This window comes from Mugil cephalus, chromosome 6 (genome assembly GCF_022458985.1).
Source record: "Mugil cephalus isolate CIBA_MC_2020 chromosome 6, CIBA_Mcephalus_1.1, whole genome shotgun sequence".
NCBI lineage: Eukaryota > Metazoa > Chordata > Actinopteri > Mugiliformes > Mugilidae > Mugil > Mugil cephalus.
This window is the reverse complement of record NC_061775.1, coordinates 23,460,901-23,475,828: the sequence shown is the minus strand read 5'-3', so window position 1 is coordinate 23,475,828 and position 14,928 is coordinate 23,460,901. Positions and strand designations below refer to the sequence as shown.

The following is a 14,928-nucleotide window of genomic DNA, read 5'->3' as shown; positions in this document are numbered from 1 at the left end:
CGACCTGCCATATCAGGGAGTTGGGGTGCATATGCCTCTCTGACCGGAGACCAATAGAATTTGTTCTCACTGCAAACGAGTGCTTCAGAGATTCATTTCCTCTTTTATTTTAAGATAATTCCTTGTAAACCACACAAAAGGAACTCTTAGAAGTGAGTTTCCTCCTTAGGACCGTTGGTTTAGTTGATGGTGATGTGTTGTTTGTGTGTTGGAGGTCATTAGCTTGGTGTCAATGGTCTCCCTCCTGCTTGCTTCCAATGGGTGAGACCCTTTTCCTCTTCCTTCACTAGAATGACTCTGCCTGCCCTTAGTTCTTTACTTCCTCCTCACGGTGAAGCCGGGTATACGATCTCATAACTTCTGTTTCTCCGGCTAATGTTGAGTCAATCTACATGAAATCAAATTCACACATGCAGTCACCCTCAGAGATACTTAGGAACACTTAAAGTAGTTAGTGGAGGAGACAGAAGAGCGAATGAGACTCACAGGTGAGTGCGGCAAGCTGCGTGATGTGGTCAACAATTGTATTGGGCGGCTCAGCGCCTCGGTGGTTAGCACTGTTGCCTCCCAGCAAGAACGACTGAGTTTGAGATCAGATCAGGCCTTCCTGGGTGGAGTTTGCATGTTCTTCCTGTGTCTGTGTGGGTTATCTCTGGGTATTCTGGTTTCCTCCAAAGACATGCTTGTTTGGTTAGTTTAGGTTAGTTGGTGACTCTAAATTGACTCTAGATGTGAGTGTGAGTGGTTGTTTGTTTCTGTGTCAGCCCTGTGATAGACAGGACCTATGGACCCTGTCCAGGGTGTACCCCACCTCTCAGCTGATGATAGCTGGGATAGACTTCAGCAACTCCCGCAACTCTGAAGATGAGATGAGACGATTGTATTGACTGAATTAGATAGATAGATAGATAGATAGATAGATAGATAGATAGATAGATAGATAGATAGATAGATAGATAGATAGATCGCATTCTATTTTTTATTGCATGTTTAACTCTATTTGAGTTGATGATGTTTCTTTATATTATTAATGTAGACTGCAGGAACTCTTAGTTTTCATGGCATTTTCTCTATCTTGATATAATATATGTTTAGATACTAATCTAAAATAGGCCTGTTTTTTTTTTTTTTTTTTTTGATTGCATTTGAAGAGCTGATGTCCCAGACACTTTGGTAAACATATCCAGACATGCAGCTGACAACTTTAATGTCATCTTTACTTTAGAGCTCTGATTCTGGTTGTACAATCTAAAACAAATAATTATCTTTTTTTCTATAGCACTTTTACGATCAACATGTGAACGTTCTTCATAAAAACAGAAACACTGTCATATTAAAAACAGAAAGCAAAACAAATGTCTATTAGTTATTAAGAGTAAACCCTCTATGCAATAGCTAATGCTTTTTCAGGATAAAACTTCTTAAATCCTTTTGCGCCTGATGTACAAATAAATGGATTAAACTCAAATTATTTTGACATTTTATCATATTATTTTTTTATCAATAATGTGCTTTCATATTTTTTGTTTTGTGCAAAATTAAAACTTATAAATAAAAACGTTATCGAACTATGTCTTTCAAACATATTGTGAATTATAAATTAAACTTAGGGTTGTCTAACCAGGAACCGATCTTGCAGTCCGAGCTGGATAGAGCCAAACAAACAGGTCGAACATATAGTGACGTCATCTGGAAGCGCCAGATACTCTGATCGAACAGATCTGGTACCTACAGAGGTCTGCAGCCAGGCTGTCTTGGATTTCCACTATGCTGCTTTAAACAGGAACTTTTCTACAACCACGTGTCTCTTTAAGGCCTGAGGCCCTGAGTGGTTGACAAGCTGTACCTCAGTGTAACTGTTCTCTTCAACCAGCACTGCACTTTTATTTATTTTTTTTTTACTTCCGTTTAATTAGAGAAAAATAAATAAATAAATCAGCAACTTCTTTAATTGACTTTTATTTGTTTAACAAGACCATCATGGAGATTAAAAAGCTCAGTGAGAAAAAGGCAGTTTTGTAAATGACACATCAAGGTAGCACACATGTTAAAAAGATATAATATTTGAGACATTAGCTAATGATTAAAAGGTAATTAAAGTTCTACAAACTCCTAAATATTTGCTCCACACTGAGACACTTCATTCCTGAGCACTGAGAGTTGAAGGTGATCTGATTTCTTCATCACTGAGCTTCTTTATGACGTTGTGCAGGAGGACGAGTATTCACATAAACTACAACAACAGACAGGACATCATTTAATTCAATACAACCATAGTACACTTCTAAAATATACTTATATAAGACATTTTATTGATTTACTTCTCGTAAAACTACAAACTATTGGTAACTCCTGCTTTGAAATAAATCATTATCATTAGTAAAAATCTGATAAATGTGAAGTCGACTCACTTGCTTCTGAATCCATCTCCATATCTTCATTCACGTCACTGTGGAGACATTCAGTTTAAATGAATGTTTAACACATGGTTTTATCAGTAAAGTTTAAAAATAAAATAAAAACATGCAATCATGGTCAAACTCATGCAGGATATTAGATGTGTGTTCTTTACTATGTGGAGTTTCTGTGCATTAGTCTGTAAATCTTGTAGAACACCACAACCAGCGGCACACATGAGATGATGATGATGATGATGATGATAAAACCGATGACAGCTTTTTCGACATCGTCTGTAAACAAAAGTTGTAGCAGAAACATATGAAAGAGATGGCATTTATAGTTTACTGTTATTTGTTTTGCTAGTTATTTTAAAAGCTGTTGGAATATAACAGACATCAGAAACGATGAATTCAGTATCTCTAAACAATTAGAGGATAAAAGTTTTAATTCCATTCTTGAGTTAAAGTAAAGATCAACTCACCACAGTGAATATTAGCACTTGTTGTTTTATTTGTCGAGTCTGGAAGACACATTTAAAGGAGATTAGAAAAGAGGAAAACATACATTAATATGTGATTCTGTGACATGAGTCATTTAAAACACTTTTCTAAATTACAGCAGGTACCTCGTGGTGTGAGCGCCCATTGTCTATACTTCCATGAATAACACAATCTTACCACAATAACATTAAATCATAGAGAGAACTCAAACCTTTGGTGGTGGTTTTCTCCGTGGTGACTGGAGGTGAGGTCTGGTTTTGAGTTCTGTCTGTTAGAGAGATTGATTGGAGGGTGGATGAAGTTTCTTACAGCATTAAAACTGTAAACAGAGTCTGGATATGTTAATGGGCGGTGCTGTAGTCATGTTAGACTGAAATGAGGAGGTTGAGTTGAGGGATGTAGAGGTGAGTGGAGGTATAGGGGCAGGAGCTGGGATGTCTGTGCCATTGGTAGTAGCTTCTGACTTGTTATTAGCTGCTATTGTGGTGAGTGGAGGTGAGGTGGTAACATTAAGGGTGGTTGCTTGAGATGAAGGAGCAGTTGTGGTGGTGGTGCGTGGACGCAAGGAGGATGAAACAGCAGCTTTCCAAGAGAAAAACATTAACACAAGTCGCTGGTAGTCAGATCTGTACACTCTGTAATTTTCACTTATTCGAACAAACACACTGAAAAATTTCTTTTGCTTTTGTTTCATAGTTGAGGGTGAAATTGTAAATAATATTTTGTAAAAAGCTGCTTGACGGACAATGTTCAGAGGACGAGATTACTGAGGAACTGCACACACACTTTTCAACTAAACTTTCAACAAATGTCCAACTAGTAAAACAGTTGGCGTTCACACTATCAACACTTTTGTCCTTTTGATCATTAGCTTAGTTTTAATTTATATATTTCGAACATTCAAATCAAAAGAAATGCATCAAATGCAAATAATTGGGAAAAACAGACAGAAAAATAAAATTTCTTCCAATGAGTAACATAAATTACTGGTAATGTTCGAAAAGGCGTAAGGTTAAGGCAAAAAAGGTATTCAATGTTTTCTTCCTCCTCTGCTAAATAATAACAACAATAATAATATTTAAAGTGCCTTACAAATCATCTCTTTATACCGCTTCCCATGAAGTAGATTATTTCTTACTTTGAACTTAATATGTACAGTTTTGAACTCCACCAAACTCCAACTCCACTAAATTTAAGTGCATGTAGCATGAAATTGTGTTGCTTTGTTTATTGTTGCTTGTTTGTTTGTTTGTTTCTTCTTTTATTCTGTGTTCAAAAACATTTTCAATCATTCACTTAACTCTCATTGTTTTAGAACAGAATTTAATCATAAATTCATCAGGAGCACAACTCAAGTAAAAATTGATCCAGAACTTGCATGTCTACCTCACACAAGTATGGAGCCAGAACAATGACTTTAATATTTGACATTGAAAACACAGTCTTTGGCATTGACACAAAAGTGTAACAAAGTAATGGCATTGAAAAATAATCAACTGAAAAATAAAAGGATATGAGGACTGACTTACTGCAACATAACTAGCTGCAAGGTCCTACGTGAATAACAGAAAAAGAGAGTAGAAGACTTACTGGCGTTCGTCCTGGCGAACTGGTTCCTTCCATGTTGTCTTTCGTTAGGTAGACAACACGAAGAAGCAGAACGTTTATGCTACACAAATCTAGAGCGTTCTATGCACACATATGAAAGCGTTACTGAATAATAACTACATGCCACTGAGAGCACAAATTTAGAAAAAGGGGAAGGTAAACTCATTTAAATAAAATGTGAGAGCGTCATGTCTTCAAGATGCTGTATGAGTCGTGTTCTAAGTGTTGTGTTCATGCATTAACAGAAAAGAACGGTGGAAGCTCATCATTTGTCACATTCTCATGGAAACGCTGGACATAGTGCGTTGCTTTTCAAAAAAATAACTAAACAGCCAATTAACTGGAAACAAAGTAGGCCAAAAATATGGAATATTTTTCTTTTTTCTATTTGTTTGGTCATCAGCATTTTCTTAGAGTTAAATGTGGCCTCTCTGGATCTCTTTTATTTGGCATTGCATCACTGAGCCGTGTCTTATAATTATATTCAGATGGTTTTTGCTCTAACTCAATAATGTGTTTATTGACCTCTACAGCTGACACATCTGATGTGATGGCACCAAATGTCATTTTGCGCTTGCTGTCACTCTGCTCTCTGAGTTTCAAAGGTGAACATCAGAATCACAAATCTATGGTTTTGCTTATTGTGCTGAACACTTTTTGTTTACTACACAGTTAAGGATTTAAAAAATGTTCATAATTATATTAATATTGCGATATGTGTTCATTGACAGTGCTGCAAATGCTTCTGTTGGTGAGCTTACTAATTGCACATAATAGTTAGATATTGACGATCCTCATATGCTAAGAGCTAATGCAGCCAACAAAAGCACGATGAATACAAAAATACATGGTTTAAGAAAATAAATTATTTCCAAGTCTTAATATTGAAGACAGAGGTCATTCATTTTTTTGTCACTTGTAGTGAAGTTTAACTGTTGTTACCCCCTGTGCCCCCCACTTGAAAATACTCTGGATCTGCCCCTGCTTGAAACTGAAAACCACTGAGACTAAAACTAAAAAAATTACCCAAATACAATATTCCTTTTCTATGCCGTTTCTATGCCTATTTTTCAATGTCAGTATTTTTTTCAATATCAGTATAAATTTTGTTACAATGTCAAATATTATTTTCAATGCAAAATATTAAAGTCAGTATTTTGGCACCATAATTACAGTTGTGTTAGGTTGGGACTTCCTCTCCTTATTCTTTTCATAAAAAATCCCAATCGGATTACTCAACTTTAATACATATGTGCCATATTCTAAAATGGGTACGGCAATATCCAACACATCCGATTTTAGAATGAATGAAATAAAATAATAAGCATTCACTTACATTGACTTACAGTCACAGAAACCATGCCGACCCACAGCAGCAGGACCCTGAGAGCACAGCGACCTGCCATATCAGGGAGTTGGGGTGCATATGCCTCTCTGACCGGAGACCAATAGAATTTGTTCTCACTGCAAACGAGTGCTTCAGAGATTCATTTCCTCTTTTATTTTAAGATAATTCCTTGTAAACCACACAAAAGGAACTCTTAGAAGTGAGTTTCCTCCTTAGGACCGTTGGTTTAGTTGATGGTGATGTGTTGTTTGTGTGTTGGAGGTCATTAGCTTGGTGTCAATGGTCTCCCTCCTGCTTGCTTCCAATGGGTGAGACCCTTTTCCTCTTCCTTCACTAGAATGACTCTGCCTGCCCTTAGTTCTCTGCTTCCTCCTCACGGTGAAGCCGGGTATACGCTCTCATAACTTCTGTTTCTCCGGCTAATGTTGAGTCAATCTACATGAAATCAAATTCACACATGCAGTCACCCTCAGAAATACTTAGGAACACTTAAAGTAGTTAGTGGAGGAGACAGAAGAGCGAATGAGACTCACAGGTGAGTGCGGCAAGCTGCGTGATGTGGTCAACAATTGTATTGGGCGGCTCAGCGCCTCGGTGGTTAGCACTGTTGCCTCCCAGCAAGAACGACTGAGTTTGAGATCAGATCAGGCCTTCCTGGGTGGAGTTTGCATGTTCTTCCTGTGTCTGTGTGGGTTATCTCTGGGTATTCTGGTTTTCTCCAAAGACATGCTTGTTTGGTTAGTTTAGGTTAGTTGGTGACTCTAAATTGACTCTAGATGTGAGTGTGAGAGGTTGTTTGTTTCTGTGTCAGCCCTGTGATAGACAGGACCTATGGACCCTGTCCAGGGTGTACCCCACCTCTCAGCTGATGATAGCTGGGATAGACTTCAGCAACCCCCGCAACTCTGAAGATGAGATGAGACGATTGTATTGACTGAAATAGATAGATAGATAGATAGATAGATAGATAGATAGATAGATAGATAGATAGATAGATAGATAGATCGCATTCTATTTTTTATTGCATGTTTAACTCTATTTGAGTTGATGATGTTTCTTTATATTATTAATGTAGACTGCAGGAACTCTTATTTTTCATGGCATTTTCTCTATCTTGATATAATATATGTTTAGATACTAATCTAAAATAGGCCTGTTTTTTTTTGTTTTTGTTTTTTTGTGATTGCATTTGAAGAGCTGATGTCCCAGACACTTTGGTAAACATATCCAGACATGCAGCTGACAACTTTAATGTCATCTTTACTTTAGAGCTCTGATTCTGGTTGTACAATCTAAAACAAATAATTATCTTTTTTTTCTATAGCACTTTTACGATCAACATGTGAATGTTCTTCATAAAAACAGAAACACTGTCATATTAAAAACAGAAAGCAAAACAAATGTCTATTAGTTATTAAGAGTAAACCCTCTATGCAATAGCTAATGCTTTTTCAGGATAAAACTTCTTAAATCCTTTTGCGCCTGATGTACAAATAAATGGATTAAACTCAAATTATTTTGACATTTTATCATATTATTTTTTTATCAATAATGTGCTTTCATATTTTTTTGTTTTGTGCAAAATTAAAACTTATAAATAAAAACGTTATCGAACTATGTCTTTCAAACATATTGTGAATTATAAATTAAACTTAGGGTTGTCTAACCAGGAACCGATCTTGCAGTCCGAGCTGGATAGAGCCAAACAAACAGGTCGAACATATAGTGACGTCATCTGGAAGCGCCAGATACTCTGATCGAACAGATCTGGTACCTACAGAGGTCTGCAGCCAGGCTGTCTTGGATTTCCGCTATGCTGCTTTAAACAGGAACTTTTCTACAACCACGTGTCTCTTTAAGGCCTGAGGCCCTGAGTGGTTGACAAGCTGTACCTCAGTGTAACTGTTCTCTTCAACCAGCACTGCACTTTTATTTTATTTTTTTTTTACTTCCATTTAATTAGAGAAAAATAAATAAATAAATCAGCAACTTCTTTAATTGACTTTTATTTGTTTAACAAGACCATCATGGAGATTAAAAAGCTCAGTGAGAAAAAGGCAGTTTTGTAAATGACACATCACGGTAGCACACATGTTAAAAAGGTATAATATTTGAGACATTAGCTAATGATTAAAAGGTAATTAAAGTTCTAAAAACTCCTAAATATTTGCTCCACACTGAGACACTTCATTCCTGAGCACTGAGAGTTGATGGTGATCTGGTTTCTTCATCACTGAAGATCGCTTCATGATGATGGTATGCAGGAGATTCAACATTCGCATAAACTACAACAAGAAACAGGACATCATGTAATTCAATACAACCATAGTACACTCTTAAAATATCCTAATATAAGACATTTTATTGATTTACTTCTCTTAAAACTACAAACTATTGGTAACTACTGCTCTGAAACAAATCATTATCATTAGCAACTGATGTTAAAATCTGATAAATGTGAAGTCGACTCACTTGCTTCTGAATCCATCTCCATATCTTCATTCACGTCACTGTGGAGACATTCAGTTCAAATGAATGTTTAACACATGGTTTTATCAGTAAAGGTAAAAATAAAATATAAACATGCAATCATGGTCAAACTCATGCAGGATATTAGATGTGTGTTCCTTACTTTGTGGAGTTTCTGTGCTTTAGTCTGTAAATCTTGTAGAACACCACAACCAGCACCACACATGACTTGATGATGATGAGGAAGACAAGAAAGGGCTGTGTCAAGGGCTCCATGTCAGACGGTTCCTTGGAGTCGTTGACTTTTCCACTTTCTGAAAAGAAACCAGGATGAGATTATTTCTTCAGTCATGATTTTTATATCTCAGTGATTATTAGGAGCAGTTGTCTTTCTAAGTTTAAATTCAAATTTGGACACATTCAGGATAAATAAATAGATCACAGAGAACAAAAAGCAGCATTGATTGTCATCACTGTTCACAGTTTTACAATAATAAGAACATCTGATCTGTTTCACTGTAAATCTTCTTCTCTCTGCTTCTCTTCTTTACCTGAACAGGTGTAATTAATGGTGAGATTCTGACACTTTGGTGGAAACTCTGGTTTGATTTCTGCAGGAAGTTCAGTGGGAGGAGTCTGATTTATGTCACTTGGATCTAAGAAATCCATGAGAAAAAAAAGAATTAGAAACATAAAACCTGATAACTTTAGATGTAAAGCACATGAGTTTGAAAATGAAGTTTGATAGTTCGTGCAAACCAAGAGAGATGAATGTGATGCGACTAAAAGAAGAGTTCCCACACGTGAAGGTTGAAGTAAAATCTGAGCAAATGTCGTTGACACCACGTTTGACACACCATGTTTTAATTTGTGTCTCTCTGTTACATTGAATCTTATCTTGTGTTGACAGTGAAGAGCTGATGTCCCAGTCACTTTGGTAACAAACATATCCATACATGCAGCTGACATCTGTTGTTGAACATGGTTCTGTGTCTGCTGCTGATAAAATATATTCCGTACACTAACTAAAATAGAAATATACTTGCACTGGAGTTAATGTAAAGATAGAAGCACAGACGCTGGACACAAATACTACGAGATGAATTATCTTTAAAGTGATACTCACACTCTGGACGTGTTGAGTCAGGAAGACACATTTAAAGGAGATAAGAAATATGTGATTTTGTGACATGAGTCATTTAAAACTCTTTTCTAAACTACGGCAGGTATCTCGTGGTGTGAGCGCCCATTGTCTATACTTCCTAGATAACACAATCTTACCACAGTGCCATTAAATCATAGAGAGAACTCAAACCTTTTGTGGTGGTTGTCTCCATGGTGACTGGAGGAGAGGTCTGGTTTTGAGTTCTGTCTGTTAAAGAGATTGATTGGAGGAGTGGATGAATGACATGACACTAAACTGAGATATCATCATTTCATCAATTTTCTTACAGCATTAAAACTGTAAACAGAGTCTGGATATGTTAATGGGCGGTGCTGTAGTCATGTGTGACTGAAATGAGGAGGTTGAGTTGAGGGATGTAGAGGTGAGTGGAGGTATGGGGGTAGGAGCTGGGATATCTGTGCCATTGGTAGTAGCTTCTGACTTGTTATTAGCTGCTACTGTGGTGAGTGGAGGTGAGATGGTAACATTAAGGCTGGTTGCTTGAGATGAAGGAGCAGTTGTGGTGGTGGTGTGTGAAGGCAAGGAGGATGAAACAACAGCTTTCCAAGAGAAAAACATTAACACAAGTCGCTGGTAGTCAGATCTGTACACTCTGTAATTTTCACTCATTCGAACAAACACACTGAAAATTTTATGTTGCTTTTGTTTCATAGTTGAGGGTGAAATTGTAAATAATATTTTGTAAAAAAAAAAAAAGAGATGAAGTATCTTTAAAGTGATACTCACACTCTGGACGTGTTGAGTCAGGAAGACACATTTAAAGGAGATTAAAAAAGAGGAAAACAAACATTAATATGTGATTCTGTGACATGAGTCATTTAAAACACTTTTCTAAACTATAGCAGGTACCTCGTGGTGTGAGCGCCCATTGTCTATACTTCCATGAATAACACAATCTTACCACAATGCCATTAAATCATAGAGAGAACTCAAACCTTTGGTGGTGGTTTCCTCCGTGGTGACTGGAGGTGAGGTCTGGTTTTGAGTTCTGTCTGTTAGAGAGGTTGGTTGGAGGGTGGATGAAGTGGTTGTAGGAGGAGTGGTTGTGTTTGAGATGCTTGTAGGAGAAGTGGTGGCTGCAGGATAGAGAGCATGTTGGAGGTCACCTTCAGACAGAAAACCTCTACTGCCAACAGTCTTACCTGACATGACACTAAACTGAGACATCATCATTTCATCATGTTTCCTACAGCATTAAAACTGTAAACAGTCTGGATACGTTACCGAACGGTGCTGTAGTCATGTTAGACTGAAATGAGGAGGTTGAGTTGAGGGATGTAGAGGTGAGTGGAGGTATGGGGGCAGGAGCTGGGATGTCTGTGCCATTGGTAGTAGCTTCTGACTTGTTATTAGCTGATACCGTGGTGAGTGGAGGTGAGGTGGTAACATTAAGGGTGGTTGCTTGAGATGAAGGAGCAGTTGTGTTGGTGGTGCGTGGAGGCGAGGATGAAACGGTAGCTTTCCAAGAGAAAAACATTAACACAAGTTGGTGGTAGTCAGATCTGTACACTCTGTACACTAATTTTCACTCATTCGAACAAACACACTGAAAAATTTCTTTTGCTTTTGTTTCATAGTTGAGGGTGAAATTGTAAATAATATTTTGTAAAAAGCTGATTGACAGACAATATTCAGAGGACGAGATTACTGAGGCTTAGCTTAGTTATAATTTATATATTTCGAACATTCAAATCAAAAGAAATGCATCAAATGCAAATACAATTGGGAAAAACAGACAGAAAAGTAAAATTGCTTCCAATGAGTAACATAAATTACTGGTAATGTTCGAAAAGGCGTAAGGTAAAGGCAAAAAGGTATTCAATGTTTTCTTCCTCCTCTGCTAAATAATAACAACAATGATAATATTTAAAGTGCCTTACAAATCATCTCTTTATACCGCTATAAAGTAGATTATTTCTTACTTTGAACATAATATGTACAGTTTTGAAATCCACCAAACTCCAACTCCACTAAATTTAAGTGCATGTAGCATAAAATTGTGTTGCTTTGATTATTGTTGCTTGTTTGTTAGTTTTTTCTTCTTTTATTCTGTGTTCAAAAACATTTTCAATCATTCACTTAATTCTCATTTTTTTACAACAGAATTTATTCATAAATTCATCAGGAGCACAACTCAAGTAAAAATGTATCCAGAACTTGCATGTCTACCTCACACAAGTATGGAGCCAGAACAATGACTTTAATATTTGACACTGAAAACACAGTCTTTGGCATTGACACAAAAGTGTAACAAAAGTAATGGCATTGAAAAATAATCAGCTGAAAAATAAAAGGATATGAGGACTGACTCACTGCAACATAACTAGCTGCAAGGTCCTACGTGAATAACAGAAAAAGAGAGTAGAAGACTTACTGGCGTTCATCCTGGCGAACTGGTTCCTTCCATGTTGTCTTTCGTTAGTTAGACAACACGAAGAAGCACAACGTTTACGCTACACAAATCTAGAGCGTTCTATGCATACATATGAAAGCGTTACTGAATAATAACTACATGCCACTGAGAGCACAAATTTAGAAAAAGAGGAAGGTAAACTCATTTAAATAGAGCGTGAGAGCGTCATGTCTTCAAGATGCTGTATGAGTCGTGTTCTAAGTGTTGTGTTCATGCATTAACAGAAAAGAACGGTGGAAGCTCATCATTTGTCACATTCTTATGGAAACTCTGGACATAGTGCGTTGCTTTTCAAAAAAATAACTAAACAGCCGATTAACTGGAAACAAAGTAGGCCAAAAATATGGAATATTTTTCTTTTTTCTATTTGTTTGGTCATCAGCATTTTCTGAGAGTTAAACGTGGCCTCTCTGGACCTCTTTTATTTGGCATTGCATCACTGCGCTGTGTCTTATAATTATATTCAGATGGTTTTTGCTCTAACTCCATGATGTGTTTATTGACCTCTACAGCTGACACCTCTGATGTGACGGCACCAAATGTCACATTGCGCTTGCTGTCACTCTGCTTCAAGTTTCAACGGTGAACACCAGTAGCGCGAATTTATGGTTTTGCATATTGTGCTGAACACTTCTTGTTTACTACACAGTTAAGGATTTAAAAATTTTTCATAATTATATTAAATATTGCGATATGTGATCATTGACAGTGCTGCAAATGCTAGTTAGATATTGACGATCCTCATATGCTAAGAGCTAATGTAGCCAACAAAAACATGATGTATACAAAAATACATGGTCTAAGAAAATAAATTATTTCCACGTCTTAATATTGAAGACAGAGGTCATTCATTTTTTTGTCACTTGTAGTGAAGTTTAACTGTTGTTACCCCCTGTGCCCCCCACTTGAAAATACTCTGGATCCGCCCCTGCTTGAAACTGAAAACCACTGAGACTAAAACTAAAAAAATTACCCAAATACAATATTAGTTTTCTATGCCGTTTCTATGCCTATTTTTCAATGTCAATATTTTTTTCAATATCAGTATAAATTTTGTTACAATGTCAAATATTATTTTCAATGCAAAATATTAAAGTCAGTATTTTGGCCCCATAATTACAGTTGTGTTAGGTTGGGACTTCCTCTGCCTTATTCTTTTCATAAAAAATCCCAAATGGATTACTCAACTTTAATACATATGTGCCATATTCTAAAATGTGTACGGCAATATCCAACACATCAGATTTTAGAATGAATGAAATAAAATAATAAGCATTCACTTACATTGACTTACAGTCACAGAAACCATGCCGGCCCACAGCAGCAGGACCCTGAGAGCACAGCGACCTGCCATATCAGGGAGTTGAGGTGCATATGTCTCTCTGACAGGAGACCAATAGAATATGTTCTCACTGCAAACGAGTGCTTCAAAGACTCATTTCCTCTTTTATTTTAAGATAATTCCTTGTAAACCACACAAAAGGAACTCTTAGAAGTGAGTTTCCTCCTTAGGACCGTTAGTTTAGTTGATGGTGATGTGTTGTTTGTGTGTTGGAGGTCATTAGCTTGGTGTCTATGGTCTCCCTCCTGCTTGCGTCCAATGGGTGAGACCCTCTTCCTCTTCCTTTACTAGAATGACTCTGCCTGCCCTTAGTTCTCTGCTTCCTCCTCACGGTGAAGCCGGGTATACGCTCTCATAACTTCTGTTTCTCCGGCTAATGTTGAGTCAATATACATGAAATCAAATTCACACACCCTGAGGATGAAATGAGACAATTGTATTGACTGAATTAGATAGATAGATAGATAGATAGATAGATAGATAGATAGATAGATAGCAAATTTTGCATGTTTTTATTTTCTTTTTTTATTGCATGTTTAAGTCTATTTAAGTTGATGTTGTTTTTTATATTCTTAATGTATACTGCAGAACTCTTAGTTTTTATGGCATTTTCTCTATCTTGATATAATATATGTTTAGATACTAATCTAAATGAGGCCTATTTTTTTTATTTTTGATTGCATTTGAAGAACTGATGTCCCAGACACTTTGGTAACGAACATATCCAGACATTCAGCTGACAACATTCATGTCACCTTTACTTTTTGATTCTCTGATTCTGGTTGTACAAGCTAAATCAAATAATAATCTTTATTTCTATAGCACTTTTACAATCATATTGTGAATTATAAATTATACTTGAGTTGTCTAACCAGGAACCGATCTTGCAGTCCGAGCCGAATGAAGCCAAATAAACAGGTCGAACATATAGTGACGTCATCTGGAAGCGGCAGATACTCTGATTGAACAGATCTGGTACCTACAGAGGTCTGCAGCCAGGCTGTCTTGGATTTCTGCTACGCTGCTTAAAACAGGAAGTTTTCAACAACCACGTGTCTCTTTAAGGCCTGAGGCCCTGAGAGGTTGACAAGCTGTACCTCAGTGTAACTGTTCTCTTCAACCAGCACTGCACTTTTTTTTTCTTCCGTTTAGAGAAATTATTAAAAAATCAGCAACTTCTTTAATTTTTTTCAGTTTGACTTTTATTTGTTTAACAAGACCCTCATGGAGATTAAAAAGCTCAGTAAGAAAAAGGCAGTTTTGTAAATGACACATCAAGGTAGCACACATGTTAAAAGATGTAATATTTGAGACATTAGCTAATGATTAAAAGGTAATTAAAGTTCTAAAACTTCTAAATATTTGCTCCACACCGAGACACTTCATTCCTCAGCACAGAGAGTTGATGGTGATCTGGTTTCTTCATCACTGAGCTTCTTTATGACATTGTGCAGGAGGACGAGCATTCACATAAACTACAACAACAAACAGGACATCATTTAATTCAATACAACCATAGTACACTCTTAAAATATACTAATATAAGACATTTTATTGATTTAATTCCCTTAAAACAAATTATCGGTAACTCCTGCTTTGAAATAAATCATTATCATTAGTAAAAATCTGATAAATGTGAAGTCGACTCACTTGGTTCTGAAT

At 36.7% G+C, this 14,928-nt stretch overlaps 1 protein-coding gene across 1 annotated transcript in view; it reads right to left on the bottom strand.

Annotated features, from left to right (window-relative positions):
• LOC125008845 (receptor-type tyrosine-protein phosphatase C-like) overlaps positions 1 to 10,977 on the bottom strand; it is a 46,395-nt gene extending 35,418 nt beyond the window's left edge. The window contains exons 1-3 of the mRNA XM_047586177.1: positions 10,736 to 10,977; positions 10,447 to 10,587; positions 10,238 to 10,255 (exon numbers count right to left, since the gene is read on the bottom strand). Of these exons, the coding sequence (XP_047442133.1) occupies positions 10,238 to 10,255; positions 10,447 to 10,587; positions 10,736 to 10,754 (178 nt within the window). The 5' untranslated portion in view covers positions 10,755 to 10,977. The remainder of the gene's footprint in view (positions 1 to 10,237; positions 10,256 to 10,446; positions 10,588 to 10,735) is intronic.
• Positions 10,978 to 14,928: the final 3,951 nt, after the last annotated feature.